The 19,580-nt window shown below is 40.4% G+C and overlaps 1 protein-coding gene across 1 annotated transcript; it reads left to right on the top strand.

Annotated features, from left to right (window-relative positions):
• The first annotated feature begins 565 nt into the window (after window positions 1–565).
• On the top strand, window positions 566–18,898 carry LOC134793778 (poly [ADP-ribose] polymerase). Its single transcript, XM_063765444.1, has 20 exons — window positions 566–763; window positions 860–1,001; window positions 3,127–3,305; window positions 3,523–3,716; window positions 3,965–4,178; window positions 4,984–5,086; window positions 5,269–5,458; window positions 5,763–5,982; window positions 6,506–6,610; window positions 6,795–6,900; window positions 7,933–8,095; window positions 9,738–9,897; window positions 10,442–10,606; window positions 11,661–11,797; window positions 12,336–12,472; window positions 12,765–12,925; window positions 13,395–13,515; window positions 14,290–14,449; window positions 17,125–17,301; window positions 17,974–18,898. Exons 1-20 carry the CDS (start codon window positions 653–655, stop codon window positions 18,044–18,046), a joined length of 3,018 nt encoding a protein of 1,005 aa, XP_063621514.1. The 5' UTR covers window positions 566–652; the 3' UTR covers window positions 18,047–18,898.
• Window positions 18,899–19,580: the final 682 nt, after the last annotated feature.

Here is a 19,580-nt window from a genome sequence, read left to right as displayed (position 1 = left end):
ATTTGGGTTTTAATGGATTTGTGATACAATTTCCGTTCTGATATTTAACTCCCTATTTCATAAATAACGATACTTTTACCTAAATTGTTAATTGAAAGTACCCTCAAGAAATACTATAGCCGGTCAAACAACTTTGTCAGTAGAAAAAGGCGTGAAATTCTAATTTTCTATGTATAGACAACCCGTCGCACCTACATTTTTTAAACTTGCCGCCTTATTCTACTGACGGAAATGGCTTGCCAAACCATAATTTCGGCACTTAAATAAGTACGGTAATTCACTTCCGCTCACCTGGCAACCTTGTTCTACGGCGCCACAGCAGCCGGCCGGCGCGCCTTCTTGGTATTTTGAGTTGTCACATAGTCTAATAAAACATGGTCTTCCATTCCCAGAGTGACACGGGCCTACGTCACAACAACATGGCCGCTATATATAGCGCTATCGCATATTATCATATAGCGCTGTCGCATGATGACGTAGGCCCGTGTCAGTTAGGTGACCTAGAAAAGACGGGAATGGAGTACCAGGCGGAGTATATTATTATACCATGAGTTGTCAGTCAAATTGTCAAGTTCGTTATATTTTCCTCGCCGTGTTCGTCGTGTTTCTCCATCTGTTTTTCAACTTTTGGATAGAAGTTTCTTGTTGAAAAATGGCCGAATTACCTTATCAAGCGGAGTATGCTAAATCGGGGCGGGCCGGTTGCAAAGGGTGTAAACAAAAGATTGAGCAAGGAACGTTAAGAATCGCGGTTATGGTGCAGGTATGCCTTATACACATTACATTTTTGTATAAGAGTCGACTTTTGGGCCAATAGAAACGCTGAAAACTACTCGCACTAATCGAATTTATTTTGTAGTCCGCGTTTCATGATTCTAAACAACCTAACTGGCACCACGAAGAGTGTTTCTTCAGAAAGCAACGGCCGAAGATCGCGAGCGACATCGGGAACTTGAATAAACTGCGACATGGAGATCAGAAGAGGATTAAGGAAGCGATTGGTAAATATACTTTCGTAATTATTTGATATTTGGAGTACTTTATGTCCTTTGCTGTTCCAATTTGTTATTCAAAATGCCTAATGTTTGCATAATTAGTAGTCCATTAATATTAGTAAAATTTTGCTATAAATGCTAAATCATTGAAGTCATGGTGTTTATAAACATACTGTTTATACGCCAACAGAGAAATCTTTTCTCACCCAGAATCCATCTAAGCTAACTCAGCACCAACTTTGAAGTGACAATGTGAAAGAGAAGAGTCATAGAATGTATTTGATCCCATATATTTCATGACTCATCTCTTTCTGCACAAACTATAGCCACTTGGGTACACCTTTGTTACAGCGTTTAATTTGAGGTTCTATTGTAACTGTACCAAAAGCATTAGGAAAATGGTAGGTTTCCAAAACTGGGTGTGGGCGCTAATGGGATAAATCATTTTTGCTGGGGTCACCTTTGTGGTTTTTACTCACCTCTTTAAAACATTGTTTACATTTATCAACTAGAACAAATATGGACTTCAAAAGGATCATGGGTTGTATATTGATTGAACACTTTTGTTATAACAAGGTATGCCAACTTAAACGGAAAATATCTCACATATTTAGCTTTTGCAGACGATATAGTGCTACTATCTAGCAGTTGGAAGGAGCTACAATTTATGATCAATACTCTACACGCAGCTAGTAAAAACATCGGTCTCGAAATGAATCTCCAAAAAACTAAAATAATGACAAATCATGTAAAAAAAGAAATATTTATAGAAAACATGAAGCTAGACTTTGTAAATGAGTATATTTACCTAGGGAAGCAGATATCATTCAGACCGGATAACAACACGGAAGAAGTAGAGAGGCAGGTAAATAAAACATGGAGAAAGTTCTGGAGCATGGCAAATATACTTCTAAGCGCCTTGCCACTACATTTAAAATGAAAAGTACTAGATTCGTGTCTCCTTCCCACACTTAACTACGGCTGTCAAACGTGGAAATACACAAGCTACATTAAACACAAGATTAGAGCATGTCAAAGAGCAATCGAAAGAAAAATTTTGAAAGTTAAGTTAATAGATAAAATACGTCACAAAAATATACGAGAAAAAACTAAAGTAATTGACGCTCTCGAACACTCACTAAGACTCAAATGGCAGTGGGCAGGTCACATCGCGAGAATGCCAGATGATAAATGGACAAAGCGTTTAACTACCTGGAAGGGACCATGTGGGAAACGAAGATCTGGGCGTCCCCGTGCTCGCTGGGCAGACGACATAGAGAGAGTGTCGAGCAACTGGCTCACAGAGGCACAAGACCGAGAACGGTGGAAAAGGTTGGAGGAGGCCTATACCCGGAAGGGGTCCTAACACTACTAGATTATCACAAAATAGTATTTAGCTTAAAAATAGTTTGTACAAGTGTTTACGGAATAAAAAGGCTTTTTATTTTTATTTTATAAGGTATGCCAACTACACCAATTAACACGTTTCTTAACAGTGTAAATAATGAAAAAAAAATATTTTTCATGATTTTGCATACAGTACAGCCATGCGTGCGGTGACGCCACAGGGCATGTAACTCATCCCTGCTAAGGGTGGTATTCCACCTGTCTAATTTATTAGTCCAATGTCTATTTTGTCTCACGTTTTGCTTAATGAGAGAGTGACACCATGACATTGGACCAAGATATTGGACAGGTGGAATACCACCCACAGCTAAAAGGTGGTATCTCAAAAACAAATGGATTATTTTAAGGTACATGTTTACATTCAATTTTCATTGCAAGGACTGTTTTTTAGAGGAATTGCTCTCATTCAAGTCACTTATCCTTCCTATTAACTCAAAAGGTACCTTACTGCGGTTTGTGTCAATGCTATATTGGTGTTAAATTTACAATGTTCCATGGGCGTCGCTAGAGGCAGCTGCCCGAAAGAGAATAAAATTTGTAATTAATTTTATGCCCCTCCCCTGGGCCATCGGCCATATCAACTACTCCCTCTTAACCCATCAGCTGGCAACGCTTTTGTGACGCCGATTCTGATGAGGTGTTACGAGACGTAAGCACCGATCACCATAAAGGTACCTTTAGCCATATTTGACCATATTTTCTATTTAACATTTTTTATACACAGAAAACCTAACTGGGATAGTGATGCCAGTAGAAAAAGGCAAAGGCAAGGGCAAGGGTAAGAAGAGAGCCAATGGGGACGCTTCTGCTGCTGCAAGTCTTGCAGCCCTCAAGGATTTCTTCATAGAGTACTCCAAGTCGAGCAGAGCTACCTGCAAACACTGTGATATTAAGATTTGTAAGGTAACACATCCATCCTTTTTTTAACACTAAAGATAAAATGCACAGGCTGCTTAAGAGGCATGTCTCCTTGCTTTAAAACCAGAATAATTCATTTTGACATTCTTTACCCATCCTATCTCTATCTCGTTTAGCTGCTGGTGTACAATATAATTAAGTTTGGGTCTTACAGAAGATTTATTCTAAAAATTTAAATAATTCTTTCAATTTATATTAACAGGATGAAGTCCGTATTTCGAAAACTGTGTATGACACAGAAATCGGACAAAAGTATGGTGGGCAGCCACTATGGCACCATGTCAAGTGTTTCGCCGAGGCCCGGGGCGAGCTGCTCTACATGGCCGGCGGGGAGGACCTGCCTGGCTTCAACAACTTGAAGAAGGATGACCAGAAAATGGTTAAGGAAGCAATTAAGTGAGTGATGCTTTGGTCGTAAGGACATAGGGACAGAAAAAGTGAAGACAGTATTTTTCAACTTGTTCATTAACTCTCAGTTTGACTAAGGCTATGCAAACACCTTGTACGCCCTTATAGAGGCCTAGGGTGTCGCGACATATCCATCTATAGGTTAAAAAACACCATTCTATATTTAAAGCTCTTCTGTCAATTTTTTTTAGTAGACACTTGTATTTTTTTATAGTTTTATTCTTCGTTTGTTTTAGACCACTGAAAGGTGAAGAAGTTCCAATAAAGAAACTAAAAGCAGAACCTAAGGATGAGAAAGAGTTAGAAGAAGAAAAAGAACTAGAGAAGAAACTTGCAGCGCAAAATAAGTTGTTCTTCAAGTACAGGGATGCCCTGCAGGATTACAGCAAGAGAGACATCCAGGACATTCTGGAAGCTAATAACCAGAAGGTTGTGCCCGGCAACAATGAAGTAAGTGATAATCAGTGATTCAGGGCATATATAGGGGGGGTATGTATATACCGCGGCCGCTGCTGGAAGCCATCGCGAGCACGGAGTTCTGAAAATTTCCGAAATTATGAAACTCCAAAAAATTATGCCATTGCGCCATTAAAAGCTATCTAGTTCTGTTATCAAAATCAGTAGTACGATTTTTTCATAGACTGTGCTTTTCTACAAGCAAATTATATGTTTGGTATTTAACATTCCTTTTCTCAAAAATGGACGGCAAAGTCGACTTTGCCGTTTAAAAAATAGGTCGCGAAGCGCGTAGTTTATGGTCAGTCAAAAATTAAAAAGTTAAAAACATTGCAGTCTCGATTTTGGGACTGCAATGTTGCATACAAATTCCATTATTTGTCGAGTTCCAAACTTTTTAAAAGTTGAAATTGCCATATCAAATGAAGGCACAGGCCCATTAAACAGCCAAACAGATGATTAGTACCGCGACTATTTAGCTGTCTCAAATAGGTTGGCGTATTTTCGGCAGAAAAATACACTTCTACTTTTTTATTAAAAAAATAAAAAGGCGGCAAAGCTGATTTTTTCAATTGTTTCTACTTTTTTCTGTGAAAATATATACCTAAGAATGTTGCTTTTGTAAAATATTTCTATGATATTTATATTTCTTGCACCATTTTTGAGAAAAGCACTATATATGACTCGGCTGGAAGGCTACTTGCTGGCTTCGGATTCAATTAAACGGACTCCCAATCCTCAGCCTGCAAGTAGCTACTTCCGAGCCTCGACAATAATGTACTATTTATGTAACCCGCAGTGCCGTGACCTGCTGGCGGATATTATGGCGTTTGGGGCGCTGGAACCTTGCCCCGAGTGCAAGGGTCAGCTTGTGCTCGATACCTTTGGTTACAAGTGTACAGGTACACCTGAATATACTTAATATTTGATGTTTATTTATTCACAAAACACCAACTTGTTACTAATACCAAAAAATGACTTAAGTATTACTATTCCGGGGTTAACTAAGTCTAGCATAATGTGTAGTTACCTTTTAATATTTTAAAGTTAAGAAAGCCAGTTTACTATAATAAGATATTTTCAGGTGACGTAAGCGAATGGACAAAATGCAGCTACGTGACTAAAGAGCCGAACCGCAAACCCATGAAGGTGCCCGCCGCGTTCAAGGACGGCGGGGCCTTCAAAAGGTTCAAGCCGAAGAAGGGCGTGCGGCTCTTCGAGAACGGCGCGCCGCCGCCGCAGATCATTGTCAAGAAAGAAGAGCCTCAAGACGAGTAAGTACTAATACGTTAATAGTGTAGCTACGTGACTAAAGAGCCGAAGCGCAAAGCCATGAAGGTGCCCGCTGCGTTCAATGACGGGCGGGGCTTGCAAAGTTCAAGCCCAAGAAGGGCGTGCGTGTGCCATCTATGGTGTTTGTGTGTCGTGTGCGTGTATACTGAATGAAAAAAAAAAACCTTTTTATAAAGCCTATTCAAAATTGACTTTAATCTCTAAAAAAAAACAAAATCATAATAGCTATTTCGAATCATGAGACCTTTTCAAGAAACTGAATTTTGTCCACCCATTTGTCCTCAGAATCAAGAAAAACATTCCAATCCCACCGCTGAAGAACCTCCAATTCTTCATATACGGCAGGCTGAAGACCGACAAGGAGAAGCTGAAACACCACATCCTCAAGCTGGGCGGGCTGGTGACGAGCAAGATCACAGATACACTCGCTGCTGTTGTGTCTTCTAAGGGTGAGCTCGAGAAGATGAACAGCAAGATGGAGGAAGTACAGAGGGCTGATATCGAGGTAGGTTTAAGTTGGAGAATAAATAATTCTACTTGCTGAGTAGTTTTGTGCTTCTGTTGGTTATTGTGGTCGGCAGAATTTGAACGGATATTTATTTATCGTATTAATATTATACACTGACCAAACATCTGAGGATGAATTGCATAAGATAAACCATCCAGCTTATTCCAGTTGTTTAACAGTGCTAATGAACCAGAGGACATGCAAAATTTTAAGATGGCCATGTCGGAAATGATATTTCGTATAACGACATTTACGTCATCGTGACTACTGTTTTACTGTGTCGATTTCTCTGTTGGCAAATAACATGGCCTGCCTTTGTGCCTTTCTTGAGGTCGGTTGCACCAAACCGTCTTTCACCGTTAAAGAGTTCGCTAAATATTAATGTATGGGAAATCTCATACTTCACTGCTGAGTGACCTGAAGTTAGTCAGTCTGTCAACTGCGGTTGGTGCAACCGGCCCTTAGACAATAAAATTTTGATATGCAATTAATATCATCTTACCATTAATACTTATTGTAGGTTGTGGAACCAAGCTTTTTCGATCTGATTGACCCAGAGAAGGGATCAATAACCAAGACTCTCGAGCTGATCAAGGAACACAACATTGCTGATTGGGGATCCGATGTAAGTAGCACATTTCTCTAATGGGTATACATACAAATACCATTATTGACACAAATAACGGACTATTCACAATTCTTATTACAACGACATAAGGTCTACTCGAGTTCAGTTTGAAATTTTGCTTTTAGTACTTGCAAAATGCAAAGCGTTTTATTTATTTATTTTTTATATTTCATTTGTACAGCCAGCAAAGCGAGTGCCACAAGATGTAATTGATGGAAAATCTATTCATAAGTCTGGTAGTATGTACAAGTCCACGAAATCTGCACCCACCAAACTGAAACTCAAAGGTGGGTACTTATTAGTAAATTAAACTGTTAAATATATTTACTTGTAAGCTAGCAAAAGACGGCAAATTTGAAAAATGTAGGCGCGAAAGGATATCGTCCCATAGAAAATTTGAATTTCGCGCCTTTTTCTACTGACAAGATTTGCTTGACCATCTATATATCGCAGTGTATGTGAAATAATCCATACTTCTTGGCTTCTACGGTGCGTGGTGACAGAAGACATTGGAGTACTATTCTTTTGGTGGTGGCTTGTTATATTTATTTGCGTATTTATTTTTGCGGTGGGAGGGTGGGAACATTAATTCATGCAAAAATACGCAAGTAAGTATAACGGGTTAGCACTGATTGACTAGCACGTTATCTTTTTACGCGGATTAGCAAAGTAATATTTTGGTTTTAATTAAAAACCATATGGTTAGGGTCTTTTTATTTTCGGTCTGAAAGTTACTCTCGACCTGTTGAATGTTCACTTGCAAGAAAATAAATGGTTCACAGTAAATAACTATTGTCTATCCCTAACCTAACCAACCATTACCGTCACAAAAAAGGCGCGAAATTCAAATCTAGCCTCCAAATTCCCGATGTCCTTTTAAAAGGACAAATTCAAATCGGTTTTTGAACTATAATGAATGGAATAAAGAAAGGCTCCTAATTAAAAACTGCAAAAATGCCAGGAGGCTAGAAGACGCATAACATAAATTGTATTTTTTTTTTATTTCTCGCTTTTTTAGTAGCCGGCTCCACATGGATCGAGCCAGAGGCAATGCGGCCGAGGCACGTCGCCACCGACCGAACTGCTTCGCGCGGCAATTTCCTCGCGAGGCGGCTCGTTCTGTGTGGACACGCCTATGTCTACTTTATTTTATTTTTCTTTATTTCCCGTGTAACCTTCTACGGTAGGCGCATCATAGTTTCGTTTATGTAACTTCCATCTTTTTATAATTTTTTTGGTTTAATAAGAGGTGAACACTTTTCTATCATGCGACAAACGCATCCATAAATTAGCTATTATAATCAATATGATGTCTACAGGTGGTACAGCTGTAGACCCCGACAGTGGTCTGGAAGACGTGGCCCACGTATACCGCGACGATATGGGCACTAAATACACGGTAGTCCTGGGCAAGACAGACGTCGTGGCGCAGAAGAACTCCTACTACAAGATGCAGGTGCTGGAAGCAGACGACAGAAAGAAGTACGTATCTTAGTTGTAAGATATTATACAGGGACAGCTAGTAGACAAGTTTGGTCTTGACGTGGCCCACGTATACCGCGACGATATGGGCACTAAATACACGGTAGTCCTGGGCAAGACAGACGTCGTGGCGCAGAAGAACTCCTACTACAAGATGCAGGTGCTGGAAGCAGACGACAGAAAGAAGTACGTATCTTACTAATTGTAAGATGTTACAGGGACAGCCAGTAGACCAGAGTGGTCTTGACGTGGCCCACGTATACCGCGACGATATGGGCACTCAATACACGGTAGTCCTGGGCAAGACAGACGTCGTGGCGCAGAAGAACTCCTACTACAAGATGCAGGTGCTTGAAGCAGACGATAGAAAGAAGTACGTATCTTAGTTGTAAGATATTATACAGGGACAGCCAGTAGACAAGAGTGGTCTTGACGTGGCCCACGTATACCGCGACGATATGGGCACTCAATACACGGTAGTCCTGGGCAAGACAGACGTCGTGGCGCAGAAGAACTCCTACTACAAGATGCAGGTGCTTGAAGCAGACGATAGAAAGAAGTACGTATCTTAGTTGTAAGATATTATACAGGGACAGCCAGTAGACAAGAGTGGTCTTGACGTGGCCCACGTATACCGCGACGATATGGGCACTCAATACACGGTAGTCCTGGGCAAGACAGACGTCGTGGCGCAGAAGAACTCCTACTACAAGATGCAGGTGCTTGAAGCAGACGATAGAAAGAAGTACGTATCTTAGTTGTAAGATATTATACAGGGACAGCCAGTAGACAAGAGTGGTCTTGACGTGGCCCACGTATACCGCGACGATATGGGCACTAAATACACGGTAGTCCTGGGCAAGACAGACGTCGTGGCGCAGAAGAACTCCTACTACAAGATGCAGGTGCTTGAAACAGACGACAGAAGTACGTATCTTAGGGCCACCCCACATCTAGCGTCTTTCGAGCGTCGGCGTCTCGTCGGCGTCTACAACTCTATGGCCCTGCTCGACGCAACGTCGACGCAACTGCGCAGCGACGTCATTTTCCATAGCGCTGACCGACGCCCGAAAGACGCCAGATGTGGGGTGGCCCTTACTAATTGTAAGATGTGACAGGGACAGCCAGTAGACAAGAATGGCCCATATATAACGCGACCGCATGTTGTTCTCCGATAGTGACAGGAAAAATTGTAATTTTTGTCTGCCATTGTTGTGGCAAATTATCACACGTACTTGTCCGTTCTTCAAGGTATTTTTTTTGTTTGGATTATGTATAACCCTTTACCAGGCTATAAGGGATTTATATTTCACATACGGCACTTCAAACGTGTTACAATAAGAACACCCATAAGGGAGTATAGGAGAGGGTGAGGCTGTTTAACGACTTTTATACGGACGAAGTCAAGGTCTTCAGTGACCCAAAATGAGACTTGGTCTACGACACAAGACAGCGCCACTTTTCTCGGTCCTGCGCCTACTTCTCGCCAATTGTTGACTCGCAGATCCGCCTCCACCATGTTGCTCCAGCGATACCTAGGGCGTCAGGCAAGACGCCTTCCTACTAGGCGGCCTAGGTACGCTCTTCACATTCTGATCTCCATCCGTTTTCTCAAGTTTATAATAATTTGTGTATTACATAGGTACTGGTTCTTCCGCGCGTGGGGCCGCATCGGAACGACCATCGGCAGCAACAAGCTCGAAGACTGCCGCTCCGCGGACGAGGCCATTATGAAGTTTGAGGAGCTCTTCGAGGAGAAAACGGAGAACTACTGGGATCCGAACAGGAAACACATTAGGAAGGTATGTCATATCAATGTGGCTTTATGTCACACAATTTTGTTAAACAAAATATAATCCCAAAAAAAAATCCAGTGAAATTTGAACCTATTGTGCAAGAAAAAGAGTTGATTATGATTTGTTTGTAAATATATTATACATATATTAGGCCGCCTTGCAAATCAATATTACTTTCTTCAAATATGGATATCCTCCAGATATGCCCAAATTTTATTTCCTTTTGTATAAATCACGTCGCCCACGAGCCGCTGTTGGGTGCATGAGGCGGTAACCAGACCAAACGGCATGACCTTAAAATGAATTAAACATCCACCCACATCCGCAAAAGCAACCTTTGTCTTTGCTTTTAGTCGGCCGAAGATTCGGTTTCAGCCAAATAACTGCCGAACCTTTCAGCCGCGCCGAAACTTACGAGATTGTATTTTCGGTAGTGGTTTCGGTTTCGGCAGTTTCGGCCGCAGGTTCGGTTTCGACCGCAACTAGAGCTAAACCGAACGGCAAAAAACCGTGTTTCATTTGGACACTAATAATTAGTTGTCTATTTCAGGTCCCCGGTGCATACTACCCAGTGGAGGTGGACTACGAGGAGGAGGAGTCGAAGGCGGCGCCGCTACACACCGACACGGCGTGCAAGCTGCCGATGCCGGTTCAGAAGCTGATCACGCACATCTTCGACATTTCTGTCATGAAGAAGACACTGCTCGAGTTCGAGGTACGTTTCATACTACCCAGGTGCCAGGTGCATATTACTCAGTGGACGTGGACTACGAGGAGGAGGAGTCGAAGGCGGCGCCGCTACACACCGACACGGCGTGCAAGCTGCCGATGCCGGTTCAGAAGCTGATCACGCACATCTTCGACATTTCTGTCATGAAGAAGACACTGCTCGAGTTCGAGGTACGTTTCATACTACCCAGGTGCCAGGTGCATATTACTCAGTGGACGTGGACTACGAGGAGGAGGAGTCGAAGGCGGCGCCGCTACACACCGACACGGCGTGCAAGCTGCCGATGCCGGTTCAGAAGCTGATCACGCACATCTTCGACATTTCTGTCATGAAGAAGACACTGCTCGAGTTCGAGGTACGTTTCATACTACCCAGGTGCCAGGTGCATATTACCCAGTGGACGTGGACTACGAGGAGGAAGAGTCGAAAGCGGCGCCGCTACACACCGACACGGCGTGCAAGCTGCCGATGCCGGTTCAGAAGCTGATCACGCACATCTTCGACATTTCTGTCATGAAAAAGACATTGCTTGAGTTCGAGGTATGTTTCCTTTATTGATTACACATATTGATTTAAACTGTACCAGAGATATAAACACTTGACGTGGACGTAGATGATGCCTTTTTCATAGCGTTCTTATTATGTAGGTACTTCTTGCATTAAATACTATTGGTATTTAATGCAAGAAGTACCTACATAAATATAATATTGTGATAACAGACTCGAGAGTTTAGACATATCTGATGGCGACTGTAACTATTGTGAAACTGCGGGCACTTAAATAATGAATTGTCGGTGGTATATGTACAGAACATAATTATGTATTTTTAACAGCAGCTAGATTTTATCTCCTTTATGGTTATGGTGTATAAAGGGGCCCACTGATTACCAGTTCGCCGGACGATATCGGCCTGTCAATTAAACGCAAAATTTGACAGCTCCGAACAACTGACAGGCTGATATCATCCGACGAACTGGTAATCTGTGGGCCTCTTAATGATACAGTTACCAACCAAATGAAACAATTGGTATTTTTTAGCTGGACACAGAGAAGATGCCATTGGGAAAACTGTCAAAGAAGCAAGTTAAAGCTGGATACAAGGTGTTGTCCGAGCTGCTCGGTCTGCTGAACAAGGGCGAGGCCAGCCAGAACAAAATCATTGACGCTACCAATAGGTAATTCTTTTATTATAGTCCCAGTTTACTTTATAAATAAAATAAATAAATAAATAAATATTAGGGGACATCTTACACAGATCAACCTAGCCCCAAACTAAGCAAAGCTTGTACTATGGGTGCTAGGCGACGATATACATACTTATATAGATAAATACATACTTATATACATAGAAAACAGCCATGACTCAGGAACAAATATTAGTGTTCATCACACAAATAAATGCCCTTACTGGGATTCGAACCCAGGACCATCTGCTTCGCAGGCAGGGTCACTATCCACTAGGCCAGACCGGTCGTCAATAAACGGTCGGTCGGTTTATAATAATAATTTTGCTTACGTTTACTTGTATTTAGTATACTTATACTAAATACTAGTAAACAAATAGGCAAAAATATCGGTGAGTTACAACTCATTATATAAATTTATTTTATATATTTATCTTTGACTGGCTTATCGATATGTCTAAATTGCATTTTGCCCCTCGTTTACGCAAAAAAAAGTTGTATTATAGTAATAACGATCATGTATATGCAGGTTCTACACGCTCGTGCCGCACAATTTCGGCGTGAACAATCCGCCGCTGCTGGACAACGTGGAGGCCATCAAGGCCAAGACGGAGATGCTGGACAACCTGCTGGAGATCGAGATCGCCTACAGTCTGCTTAAATCAGGTAACAAGTGTAGCAACAGGCTATTCCCACTAGTTACCACCAAGTTGTTATCGGCGGTAACAACTAAGATTTGTTTCTCATCTGTTTACAAACTGAGAAAGAAAAATCCCAGTAATTACCACCAATAACTTAAGTACAGGTATCAGGGTCATTAACGAAAGGCCCTGGTATTTTGGGCAGGGTCGCCATGTGAGAATTGATAATTAAAAAATAAATAAGATAATTTCGTTCCGACCAATAATAATTTCTTATCACATACGATAAACACCACTGACGTAAGATAAACTTGCAGACGCGAACGAGACCACAAGCCCGATAGAGTCCCATTACCTGAAACTGAAGGCCGAGATCGCGCCCGTGGACAAGGGCTCGCCGGAGTTCCAGCTGATCGCCACATACACCGCCAACACCCACGCCGCCACACACTCCAACTACACGCTCGAGATACAGGAGGTAAAGTGTATTCATCCTTACATGTCTTATCATGTAAACATAGTAAACAAACGTGACGTCAAAGTGTCATTCCAACAATACGATTCATAGACAATCTAGACATCGTAATGTCAGATGTTTTTGAGGTGATCCGTTCGTTACTGCGATTATTAATGAGAATCTTTTTAGATATGATATTTTTCAGTGGTTATTTGTTTGATTTCATACTTCGTGAGTCTCTTTAAGTATACAATAACATTTTATGTAATGATTATTGTGTGATTCCAGAGAAAAGTGTGATAATGTCTTTGAGAAGTGTTTGTTTACATGATAGGACAAACGAGGATGAATATACTTAAGATATGTACGCTTTTAAATACGGCTATAGCCGCCATTTTTCTTAATCCACACTTCTCACCAAAGCGATTTTGAACGCATAAACTTAAATATATGTTATTAGTGAAGGGTGATAATGAATATATTTCGTCAGGTATTCAAAGTGGTGCGTGAGGGCGAGGATAAGCGCTACAAGCCGTTCCGGAAACTGCACAACCGCCGTCTGCTGTGGCACGGCTCGCGCGTCACCAACTTCGCGGGCATCCTGTCGCAGGGTTAGTGGAAAAAAAAATAAGCCTTAAAAAAATTGTTCACCACACCAGCTGGTAAAGGCTCTCTTGATTGTTCAAAAACTGATGTGAAAGTTGTATTTTATCCACATGACATCATCATCCACATTTTATCCACACCAAAGTAATCAAATGCAAAATTTGAGTTGTTTCCTTTTGTTGGCTGGTATAATTTACTTTTAAATGATGATTTTGAATAAATATTTAATAACATTCATTTTAAATCTATTTGGTTAGATGTTTTACAGTTATTATTCTCCTTGTGTTTGTTTGGTGAAAAATTTTGTGTTTCATTGTTGTCGGCGCGATTCGGGAAATGAATTAGAGATTCACTAGATATGAAATAGTGACGTTCTATGGCAAAAGGTATCTTATGGCGGTTGGCGCTTACGCTATTATTAATGCCGCTCCAATATTATTGCGGCCACCATAAGGTACCCTTTGCCGTTTAACGGCACATATCTTTACTATTTCATATCTAGTGAATCTCTAATTCATTTCCCGAATCGCGCCGTGTGTGTTTTGCTCTGTGGGGCAAAATTTGTTTAACCCTCGTGCCTCGAAACCCTCGCAACGCACGAGATTCCATTTTTCAAACCACTCGCTACGCTCGTGGTTCAATTTTGGAATCTTTAGCTTGCTCGGGTATCAATATTAGCACGAGAGGTTAAACAACAACTTTGCCCCCTTGTTTGTATTTGTTTGAAAACTATTGTCAACGTAGTTTTATGCTGTACTATTGTTCCTCTGTCGACTTAGGTCTACGTATCGCGCCGCCGGAGGCGCCGGTGACCGGCTACATGTTCGGCAAAGGCATCTACTTCGCCGACATGGTGTCCAAGTCGGCCAACTACTGTTGCACCAGCAAGAACAGCCCCCTAGGCGTTATGCTGTTAGCTGAGGTCGCTCTGGGCAACATGTGAGTCATGCTACTTTAGTCAATATTACTAAATTCTGACTCTACTTAATAAAACTCTATGAATACTATCATGGTGTCCCTGTCTCACAATGTTATATAACAGCCAGCGTGGGTCCACTATTATTGCCCTTTCACAGATGTTATTTTAAAATATATTTTTTTATATACAGTGTAAACTCTGTATAGCGACACTCAACCGGCGGACCGGATGTTTTTTGATGCTTTAGAGCGGCGGTCGGCAACCTGCGGCCCGCGGGCCGCATGCGGCTCGTGAAACTGTCACTTGCGGCCTGCGAGCCTCTCTGGCTATGTAATATTGAGAAACGACAATGTCTGATAAAGTCATAAATATTAACAAAGTGCGGCCCGCGTCAACTTACTCATCGTTAACTGCGCTACTAAAACTACGCAAAAAAAGGTTGCCGACCGCTGCTTTAGAGAGTTTTCGTTATATAGACATAAATTAATTTAAACTAAACCAAGTAGAGCCAAAAATGTGGATGTTATATCGAGTGACGTTATATGGAGTTAACACTATATATATTTCGTGATGGTAGGCGTTGAAATTAGTTTTTATACCTAAACTAGACGGGCCCGCAGCTCCGCTCGCGTAAATGAAATAAAGAGTTCGTCTTATGTTTAGTTAAATACCGACATTATTATGTATTCAACCCTGCCATGGTTTAAAACTGTGATAGGGATTTCTTATTTGTAGCCGTTATTTGGATAACTCAATTCGCAATTTGTCAAAAAATGATGTGATTTGATAAAAGCAAAAAGAATAGATAGTATAGAGGGGTCCTGTCATTGTAAATTTTGTAGTCACTGTAAATTTACTGCCATCTATCGACACACGACTAAAACTCAAAATGAAAACGTATAAAGTTATCAAAGAATGTATATATATGGATAAATGATTTCATTATTTTTATATCATTTTGATCCATGTTCATTCACTGATATCTATGTGTTAAAATGGTTAAATATGAAACGGTGTCGTCACGCCATCTAGCCGAGGATAGGCTAAAGGTGTGTGCGGCATCTATTCGAGAATGACTTTTACTTGAATTCCGAGGCACGTTTTTTCCTTAGACTTTATTCGTCTTATACGAAGTTACATATGTCTTTGATAAAAGGCAAGATTGTATTTTTTCATCTACACGTATTTATTTAAAACTTGTTTCAAGATAAAATTATTATTTGTTCTTATAAGCCTAGTTGCAAAAACGTTCATTAGATTAATTTTCGCCTTAAGACGAATATGGACGACCACCGCCCTTAAAACGCCTTTTCATACAAACATAGGTAGTCTAGTCCTCTCGGTCTTGCGATAGCTCTCGCCAGTCGCCATGGCCGAGGTTGAGCAGGTCTTGAACAACTACGTCGTCTCAGCGGTACCTAGGACGTCCACTCGGGCGTCTCCCATTTTGTTGTCTCAAGTACCTGCGCTCTCTTCACGGCACGATCCTCTCCCATTCTCTCTAAATGTCCGAGCCACCACTGAATTTAGCCGCTTTTGTCTCTCAATATTTCGCCACTATATCGGACCACATCCTTATTTCTATGGCAACAAAATTATATTACGATATTTGACCGACTGCTGACTGTACATTTGCTTATTTTTATCAGGTCGCTCAATAACATCTGAACATGCACTTTAATCTTCCTACATAACTTACTATCAACTTTGTATTTTTGGCCCATCTCAGCATTCTTAGCCCGTTCCCCGGACGAATGGCAATGTTTGCCGAAGCCGTGAAAGTCAATCTGAATAATATAACTCAAAAATAAATTTAAAACAACAAAATACAAATTGATAATAATAATATAGTAATTACTTTGATTGATAAGAATGATAAGTCATATATGACATAAATCACTCGTATGGGCTCTATAGACCAAGGTTGAGGTTAACAGCACTTTTTATTTTACTTTGTGTAAAAAAACTCAGAAATACCTGTATACCAACATGACAAACATAATTTAGTTTACTTTAACTTACGGATTATTTGGTCTAATCTGTAGCACCGCCAAACGAAAGCAACCGAGAGTTGCCGAGAAATGGCCGATGAAGATTTTTATGAAAATTTCTTTTCCTTATTGTAAATTAAATACGCATCGGAAGCGATAGTTTTTATGGTCTAGTTCTATTCCCATATGTAGATAATTGATTTGAACAGGTTTTTCTTATCATACGTGCGTCGTATTCGAGAAACGTGTCAAAAACTTTTTTAGAAATTTGTAAGGCGCCATCTCGCTTCTTCCCTCGTTTTTTATCCCGTTCTGGTTTTTCAATTTTATATATATGATGATGAGCGGTGGTCCGAAAAAGTTTAAGAATAGAATAGACGAAACAAAAAGCTTCACAAACAGTTTCTTATAATTTCTTATTTTAAATTACGCAGGTAAAAATTGTATGGAGATGGATTTCTAAATTGAAAACGGCGCCGACAGTTTCATGTCTCTACACTTGTTGCAACTGATGTGCCGTCGGAAAGTTTCCACAAGTGCGAAATTTCCACATTGAAAAACTTCGAAATCTTCTCATATTTTTGTATGGAGATAGAAATTTTTCGTTTCCAAAAGGAAAGTTTCCGAGAACTATTCTAACGTTTTTGAAACTTTCCGCAACTTGCACATCTGTACCTAACATAACCTAACCGTGTCGTCCACAGGAAAGAGTGCACCGCGGCGACGTACATCGAGAAGCTGCCGGCCGCCACGCACAGCACGTGGGGTCAGGGCCGCACGCAGCCCGACCCCGCCATGAACAAGACGCTAGACTGCGGGACCGTGGTGCCGCTCGGCAAGCCCCAGACCAGGGACATCAATACTTCCCTGCTGTACAACGAGTATCCTTTCATACAATACTTGATGTTTATGGTGACTTTTGTGAACCTTGTTCGATTGGAGATACGGGATGTTCAATGGTTGGTGAATGTGTAGATAATATTGTACAAATTTTACTTTGGTATTGGGGTTAGAAATATTCAATGATGATTATGAAATCGTAATACTTTTCAATTCCTCGTAACTTTGGAACCGGACGTACAAAAAAAAAAGGAAGTATAGTTTTATATATACTTTTCAAGAAAATTGTTTTGAATGTGATGGGTTGAGCAATTCATATTTTTTTTTTTTCAAAAAATCTTCTATTTTTATTAAAAGGGCTTAAGTACCACGAACACCCTTTTTAATCTAAAACCATAGCCAAAGGAATTACAAAGGCGCCTAAATTAGTACAAAACGTAGCCTCAAATTTAACAGCTAGAACAGATCGTGCTGCACGAATCTATATACTCTTTGTGGTAACATTCACGTTCATTCGTTCGTCACGAACGGATTGAGCGATTTGATTTTTGTTTAGATAATGTTCCACAGGTATGTATAAAAAAAATTCAATTTCTGTTCTCTCGGATATTTCTGGTAACATTATCCTGTGCCTTTCTATTGTTATCTGCCCAGCTGCTAATTATATTACTATGATATTACGTAATAGAATATTATCCTTAGCACAGCTTCAGATTCATCGTATACGACGTGGCGCAGGTGAACGTCAAGTACCTCCTGCAGATGAAGTTCAACTACAAGTATTAGAGCGTCTGTTGTGTAATCTATGGCTACATCACACACACACACAAGCCATCACATCACTACTTCGACTTACTGAAGCAACTATTTGTATACTCTGTAACTACATTACTATAGTTTGTCAACGGACTGTCTCATTTCAATCATAGACAGAGAGAATCATACTGTATTTATACTGTGTCTTACACTAGTAATAGCACCGAAAAGAAAAGGATGAGTATAGTTTTCCTGGTTCTTAACTGACTGACAAATTGGTTTAATCAACTATATCTTGAACTACCTTATTATTGTTTTATGAACGGAACCATCTACTTTTTATACTGCGTTCATGAACAGAGTCGCAATTTATGTTACCTTTTTCATACGGAACTTCACGTAATACTCCACTGGTGTCTACCTCTTTACAAAAAATAAAAATAGTGAGATCAAGGTTCCTCTGAATATATTGTGTATTTTAAGACTAATATGATATGAATGATTGATAAATTGTTAAATCTGAGAATTGCGATGGTATGATTTTTACCAGAAATTAATCCTCCATTAATGTTTGTCCATGCCAATCGAAGCTGGTTATTTGTTATGTTTTATTTTAATCGTTTGTTCTTATGGCAGTGGGTTCCATAACCATACTTTTCAATGGGCCCCTTTTACGTTATATTTTGTCGTTATGTTATAAAAAAACTCGTTATGTTTAATCGTGAAAAAAAAACGAGTAAGTCACTTTTTCTTAAAACGGAAAAAGCTGGTTACTAAACAAGATTACGAGTGATCTGTATTGTTACAATAATTAGGCGTAAGAATTTTAATTTGCCTTCATTCCATGTAATGATTGAATGATTAATAAATATTTTTCTGTAACTGTTTGTTTCAATCTATAAATGAGGTAAATCATTTAGTACAAAGAAATACTTCCTAAGGATGGTATTCCTCTGTCCAATGTGTATTTGCGTCTCACATTTTTGCTTAATGGGAGAGTGAGACGCAATGCACATTGGACAGGTGGAATACTACCATCCTGGCGAAGTGAACTCACGTGATATAACATTTCACGCCGCGCCTCTGCCGTACTGCCCGCTGCAGCGGCGCTACACCGGTAAGTGGGTTCGCTAATTCTTGCTTTTATCTTTATTTGTTCAAAGTATCTGTGAATTATGTACAAACTTCAAAACCAGGATGACTGAGTAGTAAATTGGGCTACAGGAGCTGCCATTTTAGTATCTATAATAAAAACGGAAATTATTACACCGATGTACATACAATGACAAAAGGTTTTTTAAATCGGCCTCTGTGACATTGGCACACGTTTCAATTTCACCTGGCGTAGTTTCCCACACTAAGGGGAATCTGACTCGCTACCGTCACATGGTCGTAAGGTGAAAAATTTATTCACTATTAATTATTTTTTATTATACAATTTAGTTCTTGTAGTAACGAAACGGCCAAGCCACATATTTTGACTAAGGTGTAGAGTTTGTGAAGTTAGAAGCTTGGTCTGATAACTTTTTGACAGTGACAGTGCGAGCCTATGGTTTCGTCTTGG

This window comes from Cydia splendana, chromosome 9 (assembly GCF_910591565.1).
Source record: "Cydia splendana chromosome 9, ilCydSple1.2, whole genome shotgun sequence".
Classification (NCBI taxonomy): domain Eukaryota; kingdom Metazoa; phylum Arthropoda; class Insecta; order Lepidoptera; family Tortricidae; genus Cydia; species Cydia splendana.
Note: the sequence above shows the minus strand (reverse complement) of the source record. Positions and strands in the feature narration are given on the sequence as shown.

What these genes read in the sequence shown, in the direction of transcription:
- LOC134793778 (XM_063765444.1), top strand. Translation starts at nt 653, where the DNA reads ATGGCCGAATTACCTTATCAAGCGGAGTATGCTAAATCGGGGCGGGCC. An exon ending in GTGATATTAAGATTTGTAAG is followed by an intron (nt 3,306 to 3,522) that starts GTAACACATCCA and finishes TTATATTAACAG; the next exon opens with GATGAAGTCCGTATTTCGAA. An exon ending in AAAGAAGAGCCTCAAGACGA is followed by an intron (nt 5,459 to 5,762) that starts GTAAGTACTAAT and finishes ATTTGTCCTCAG; the next exon opens with AATCAAGAAAAACATTCCAA.